Source organism: Grammomys surdaster, unplaced genomic scaffold (genome assembly GCF_004785775.1).
Source record: "Grammomys surdaster isolate TR1022 unplaced genomic scaffold, NIH_TR_1.0 363, whole genome shotgun sequence".
Taxonomy (NCBI): domain Eukaryota; kingdom Metazoa; phylum Chordata; class Mammalia; order Rodentia; family Muridae; genus Grammomys; species Grammomys surdaster.
Window position 1 is genome coordinate 10,666,886 of NW_021604782.1, and position 7,705 is coordinate 10,674,590.

The 7,705-nt window shown below is 46.3% G+C and overlaps 1 protein-coding gene across 1 annotated transcript in view; it reads left to right on the forward strand.

The window, feature by feature from the left end:
* Positions 1-7,705, forward strand: part of Znf618 (zinc finger protein 618) — a 71,563-nt gene that overhangs the window by 40,185 nt on the left and 23,673 nt on the right. Inside the window, exon 9 of the mRNA XM_028779912.1 lies at positions 2,802-2,891. Coding sequence (XP_028635745.1) covers positions 2,802-2,891 — 90 coding nt within the window. The remainder of the gene's footprint in view (positions 1-2,801; positions 2,892-7,705) is intronic.

The window sequence follows — 7,705 nt, forward strand, 5'->3', positions numbered from 1 at the left end:
TTTCCACACAGCTTTTTGAGGATAAGGACATGACAGTTTCTGCTCAGTCTCTCCTTCAGCGCCATCCTTGCTTAATGAATGAAAGCATAGGATCATGTAGGAACATGTCATTAGACACATGCAAACATGTAGGAATCACAACCTGACAGATCACTAGGAACTTAATAATATTAATGCCAAGCGAACTAATAAAACGGTTTTTAATTAAATGTTTGAGCAATGCTTCTTAAACTTTCCCATGCATTAGAATGTTCTCATTAAAACATAAATTTATGGACCACACCCATAGAGATTTTGTTTGAACAGATCTTGGGTTTCTGTCAGGCTCCTTTGGTCCTAATGTCCAGGAACTGCTTAGGAGCAGTGTGTTAGGACAGGGTCTCATGTCACATAGCCCAGGATGACGTAGAATTCCATATGTAGATGAGGACCACACTGAACCTCTTCCCCTTGCTTCCTTATTGCTGGGATTATAAGTATGCACCACTATGTGCAGTTTATGCAGAACTGGGGAGGACATATAGGGCATTCTGCATGCTAGGCAAGCTTCCTAGCCCCGCAGTAGAGATTTTGAGCCACAAGCTTTCATATACCAAGTGATAATGTGCCTAAAGTAAAAAACAAATCCAGAAAAGTAATGGAATGGAAGGGTTTATCACAGCCTTTAGTCTTTGCTGGAGCAAACAGATAAGGTTATATAAGATTGGTATGTAATATAATATAATATAATATAATATAATATAATATAATTAATACAGTTGTTCTAATAAACTTGACAGGAACTAATATACATACTTTTTCAGTATTCATGAGTCATATCCAAAAATTGTTTAACTATTCAAAATCCTAAAGCTTCCATCTTGGGAGAGGAAAGCAAAGGGGACTAAGAAGTCAGCCGAGACAAAGCTCCCTGTAATACCTGTGACAAAATGTTGATATCATGAATCTACAAATAATTAAGTGATTTTTTAAAAAGGAGATTCACAAAAGAGAAACTATAGTTAATTATACAAGAAAAAATAATCAATTTTCTTAGAAATCAAAGAAATGGAAAATAGAGCTGTAGTGTAAGTGGGTCCTCCCTCCAAGGTCAGATATGCAAAATAGAGAGGTGGCAATAGTGCAGGTTGTGGTTGGGTGATGGGGTCATGGTTAGCAGAAGCCTCCATAGTCGTGCCCTTCCCCACCTATCCCAAGGAAGTCACAGGCAGGCTCCTGAGCACAGAACTTTATTTTTAGATCATGTGCCAAATATGCAAAAAGCCCCTGCAAGGGTCTGGATTCCAGCATCTTTTAATAAGGGAAGGGGTGACTTAAAACAATCTGAATGTCCCCTGGTGGAGGGCAACTGGCTCAGCAAATTCCCAAGTCCCATGGGAGCCATGTAGCCAATAAAGGCAGTCCTGGAGATCAATACTTATTGATTGGGCAAGATGTCCACAAAGTATTGTCGATTGAATACACCAGGTTACAAAGAGGATATCGATCAGGGCTGGCTAATTCAAGGCCATAGGAGCCAGACAAATGGTAGCAGCAGAGAAACACGAGAGAGGAGGGTGAAGGGGTGTGGGGCAGGGCGGGGCAGCTGATGCCCTGGGAGATGAGGTTCCGCTTGGTGTTGGGATTGTAGAAGATGGCACTTGCTCCTTTAAAAAACAAAACAAAACAAAACAAAACAAAACCTTTAGCTTGTATTTATCAGCATTTTGTAACTGTACCTAAATGAACCATTTTACATCAAACATCTTTAACAGAACTTGGGCAAACCTAGAGAGATATAAAGGTAAGAGTCTAGTGATGGGCCAGCGAGATGGCTCAGGGATAAATGCTTGCCTCGTTGCCTCGTGCCTGATACCTGAGCTTGATTCCCAGAACCCCTGTAAAGGTGGAAAGAGAAAACCAACCCTATTAAGTTGTTCTCTGACTTCTACTTGTACTCTGTAGCACACATGCACCCACATATATCCCAGACACATGTAATAATAAGTAAACAAATAATATTTAAGCCTAGTAAGGACTAAGAAGTAAGACCCCAGCTCTGGTGAGTGGGGACACCCTGGAGATAAGGGACCATGGTTGTGACCCCTGCAGTGGGCTAGACTTACAGAAAGGCTATGGAAAGGTTGGCTTCGGGGGTCCAGATGGAGTGTACTTAGCACCAGGGCTGGAGCTTTTAAGACTCAAGACTGGGACTTGCCAGGCACCGTTCTAAGAATTCTATTCCACACTCAGAGCCAACAGTCACTGCAGTCCTCTGGATATCCCCCCTGTTACCTCCCTCTTACAGGTAGGCAAATGGAGGGACAAAGTGGATAGGGGCCGGGGAGCTGGTTCAGTTCGTAAAGTGCTTTCACGGAGACATGAGAACCTTAGTTCAGATCCCCAAATAAAAAGCCAGGTGCAGCAACATATGCCTGCAGTCCCAAGCTGGCAGAGAGGGGTGGATTCCTGGAGTGCACTGACCAGCCAGTTCCCTAAACAGTGAGCTCTAGGCTCAGCAAGAGACCTTGTCTCAAAAGATGAAATAAACAACTGTGGAGGAAAATACCCAAAGTTGACCTCAGGCCTCCGCATGTATGAGAACCCATGCACACATGTGTACATGCACCTTTCTCTGCAACCCCACCCCATACAGAGAGCACAAACTGTCAGAGATTACAAGAGAGGCCACACTGGGATTTGAACCAGATAGTACAACTCCGGTTGAGTGATCCCATAATGAATCAGAGTTTGGGTGCTAAGAGATAACTGATCTCTTGGGGGGCAGGTGCCTGTTTTCACACCTCTTTCTCCTTCTGCAGAAACCGGCAATTACACCTGTGAGTTCTGTGGGAAGCAGTACAAGTACTACACGCCCTACCAGGAGCACGTGGCCTTACATGCCCCCATCAGTGAGTTACTTCTCCAGTCGGGGGATGGTGAGACCTGGGGAGGGACAGTGGTTAGCCATTGGACAGGACTCTGGAGCCTTGCCAGGGAAGGTATCAGTAAGGTGAACTTGGGTCTGGGTTATCAGGTGTCTGGGTTTATCCTGGGCCCATGAGGTAACGTATGAGGTAGAATAGCCTAGAAAGTCTGCTCAGAAGCCAACTCAGAAGAGCCCTCTCAAAGTAGCTTAGGGACCTGTCTCTCATAGCTTAGGGTGTCTAATAGATGTGATTTGTCCAGGAACTGCAGTGGGCCCTGTCGCTACCTTCTCCACACACCTGCGTGTTGTGGATTTCCTGACTCTGAGCACACCCCCGTAGTATCTATCTTGGGATGTAGCTTTCCTTTTAGTAGACCAAGGCCCAGCCTTGCTGATGGGAGGGTGCCTGGACAAGACAGCCCAAGCAGTAGACACTAAAGAGACAGACAGCATGCTAAGGTAGGAGGCAAAAGACCTGAAAACCAGGCCCAGGGATCACAGGCTTACTGGGGACCATGATCATTCCTTACTCCTCTCCTGACAAGGACAGCAAGGGACTCCATGGCTCTTCCCAGGGAACATCTAGTCCTCCATTCTCTTGATGCCTGGAAGCCTACCTGGTGGCTTCCTGGGTGTCTTTCTGCAGATGGCAGCCAGGGGAAGGTCTGTCCCTAAGTGTCTGATCCAGAGGGCCTCAGCCTTTCACCCTTTCCTGTGCAGGTGGAGACATACATTCTGATGAGGCAGGACTTACAGGACCTCTGGGGCAGTAGGGCGGGGTGTTTAGGAGCCTCTGCTGTGTGTGGACATCTCACTGCATAACTATGGAGATCATTCCCCATTCTGAGAATGGGAAGAGTTGGGGAGAGGGACAGCTTACGAGGTCACAGCCTCTAAGCCACTGTCTGTGGTGGTCCCAGGCTTTCAGCAGCAGCATAGGCAGGTGGCTTCCCTGAGGGTATCCAAGTAAAGGGAGAGGCATCCACTGCTCAAAAGGGTTGCTCCCCAAGGAATTCCTCCCTGTTGGCAGAGTGGTAAGGCTGAGGGGCACACCTCTTTGGATGGCAGCTTCAATCCTGTATTTGCACTGGGCTCTGGTTCTTAGACTGGTTCTGTGCTGGGCTGTTTGTTGTGTGACTCTTTGCCTGGTGAGTTTCTCTGGGCCCAGGTTTCCCATCTATGGGAGTTCTTGTGGTCTTTCTACCCCAGAATCTGGACTGACAGCAGCAGCAGGAGGTGACATTCAGGTAGGCATCTACTGTGGCCCTAATGCGTACCCTATGGCCAGGCCATGGGGAGGGAGAGAGTGTGTCAGAGGTTCTACTGGCTGGGTACCATCCTGTCCACTTGATCTCTGCTCCTGATGCCGGTGCCCAGGCATTGGGGCTGTTTGTGGGTAGCTGCTGCCCAGTGCCAGAGAGTATGCTACCTAGAATGCATGTGGAGCGAGGTCTCAGCATCTATGCCACTTTTTCTCTTCCCAGAGCATGTTGTTCCGCTCATTGTGTCAGTAAGATGGGAGGTGGGCCCTGAACCCCTCCAGGCAGCTGCAAGCCTGCTCCACTCCGAAGCTGTACATCAAGTGCATTGGCACATGACGGGAAGAAGAGCACCACTTGTACCCTAACTTCTCTGCTATCCCAGTGCTCCCCTCCCAACGGATTTACTACATCTCTTCTTTTCATTTGTTTTTTCTCTCTGTTTTAGACTCTGTTTTTCTGCATCTGTTTATTGAATGTGTTTCTCTGGTACTTACTTACTGATGTCTTCTGGCGATTTTAGAAGCACCTTTAAAAAAAATAGCATGAGATTTAGGTTAGTTTCAGCAGAGAATGGCTTTTCCAAGGCTGGGCAGGAGACAGTGGCCTCAGGATTGGATCTGTGCAGGGCTGGCTTTGGGAGAGGTAGGAGCTGAGTGTGAAAGTGTGATTGGGTAGCCACAGCTGAGGATGTGTCCCTGGGTCTGATGAGAATCCAGAAGGCTAACTGGGGAAGTTCTCCTGAGTCCTGTGTATGCGCTTATGTCCCTTTGGTTTCACTCACAAAACATTTTGAAGACTCACACGTGTTATAATATCAGCTCCTTTGTTACTGCTGATGGATCCCCCACTGTGCAGAATCAGAGTCTGTTTGATCACGTACCTGTTAGTTTGGGTCAGTTCCAGCTTTGGGCTGACATGAATAGAGCTTCTGTGGAAGGCTTTTGTGATACTGTCTGTGGGCTTGTGGGTCATTCCTCGAGGATAGATACCAAGGGATGGAGCTACTAGGGAATAGATTTGTTACTTTTTTATTATAACGGACAAACCATTTTCCAAATAGCCCATAGGCTCCCCAGGAAATCCACTGCCTGGTATGGTGGGGTGTTAGGTGCATCGGGCAGTCTGCTTCTGGTTGTTTTAGTGTGTGGACAGTGACATCTTGTAGACTTGGCTTCTATTTCATGGTAGCTCCTGATGTCCATGCTCTCTGCATTGACTTACTGTCCATCTCCTTATTTTAGTCTGGAAAACATTTGTGTCTCGAGCAGGGTCTCTTATCTATTACGAGCAAGGGGTTTGAATCCCCCTCGGGGAGAGGAGCGACAGGTCCTGCTCCATTCAGGGATCGTATACTGGATTTGACTGTGAGATCATCAGCTCCTCGAGAGGGAAGAGAGTACGCCAAGAGACAGAGAGTTTGTGGAATTCAGTTACTTCTTTAATGATAATGCACAGCAAGCAAACACAAACGCAAATGCTAAGGTTATTGCTACAACAAGATATTGTCACATTTCCTATAGGTTGCCTCTAACAATATGCCTAATTAACACACATAATAAGTTGCTAATTACCAAAGAAATAAGCATAGCAATAGACAAGTCATTCATTCATGGATTATACGACCTGAGTCCTTATGTTGGTTTTGGGTTACAGGTCCGGAGTCCGGTAAGGCAGGGTCAGGCTGTGGCTTCCAGATAATTTGACCTCGTAGGGTGCTTGACCACGAAGCTGGGGGCGTTCGTTGTCTCTTGGCTTGAAGTCCAAGCGGAGCTTGACCACGAAGTTGAAGGTGTTGGTCTCTCGGTTAATTCTTTGATGATGCTGAGGAGGCTTTGTCTGGAGGATCACGTTAGCCAGTCATGGCTACAAATGTGATGAAGTGCTTTGGACAGGCTCCTCTTTTATGCTGAATTTGGAGTTACTGATGACGTACATGGCAGATAACCACTCGAGTCTGGTTATCTCAGCACAGCTTCATTTCCAGACTTGCCTTTACAAGTACCAGACATGTCCAGACATGTCTTACAAGTTTCCTATTACAAAATGGAGTTGGTCCTGTTTAAGGGCCTGCTCCTTACAATTTGTGTAGATGATTTTCTAAGTTCTTTTTCTAAAGTTTGGTTGTTATTGAAATTCCTTTCATTGGCTGTTGAAATTCTTGTCCATTCAAGTTGGTCCACATTCCTCGTCACATGGGTATTTTCTCTGGCATACCTGGTAGTTTCTACACAGCACCTACTGATGAGCAAGTGATTGTCATTCATGAAGCATACTTTATCATTCTTTTGTATAGTAGGTGCTTTCTGGATCGTTCCTTGAGTATCCTTGCCTGCCTCAGAATGGTGAGGCTCTCGTTCATATTGGTTAGAAGTGTTCCAGACCTTTTTAACATCCATACTTAGGTCTGCAGTTGAGCTGCATTCTCCTGTGACTGAGGTGAGGCATGAGGTTGGGCTTATTCTGTATAGACTGTAGTCATCTGACACTGTTGTCAGTACTTTTCCCTGTTTAGTGCCTCTGTACCCTTGCTGTGACTAGCTGAGTGTCTAAGGGCGAACGGCTTTCTTTTCTATTGATCCATTTTTCTATCTTCATATACACACCATTGGTCTTATTTATTACAGCTCTTTAGGAAATCTTAAAACAGCTCTTCTTAGATTTTTGACTTTATTCTTCTATTTAAAAAAAATATTGTTGAGGGCCATCTGCCGCAGTTGACCGGGTTCACCTGAAAGAGAGGCTGGGAAGGGACAGGAGGGCGGGAAGAGATGAAGCCAGGACAAAGGTTTCTGATCCAGGCTCAATGCTTTAATGTTCAGCTTTCAATTTAAAAGGGATAACCCACCCCCACCCCCACCCCCAGAGTTCCTTCTTGCTTCAGCTGGCTGGGGGTGAGCGGAAACCAACTGCTGGAGGTGAGAGGAATCCATAGGTAATTGCCGGAGATGTCTCAAAGCAAGCTCAGCAGGCAGTCTATTCTTCTCAGCTCATGTACCAGGCTACAGGCAACCAGAAAGGCACCAAGGCCAAAGCAAGCACTGCCTCCGCCAAGGGCAGCCAATGCCTCCAGGCCATACCTCCGGAGTCCTATTGTTTGGTCTATTGTGGTAAACAAGGTCTTATCTCTCAGCCTGCTCAAGGCTGGGGGAAGGGCACAAAATATGGCTCATCTAGGAACTTTATTTTTTCATGTAAATGTTAAAGGCTTGCCAGTTTCTACCAAAATAACAATCATGAGGAAAAGTGAGGAGAATAGAGGAAGAGAGGGACCAAGGAAGAGAAGGAGAGGGAGGAGGAAGAGGAAAAGGAGGGAGGGGGAGGAAGAGGAAAGGGAGGGAGGAGGGGGAGGGAGGGCAGAAAGAAAGAAAAATCAGTTGAAATTTTGTTTGGGATTACATTGAATTTGTGGATGAATTTGGAGAGCACTGGCTTTTCAGTGCTGTTAGATCTTTGGCCCATCCATGGCTGTGGTGTTGTATGGTGTTGGGTCTTTGGCCCATCCATGGCTATGGTGTTGGGTCTTTGGCCCATCCAT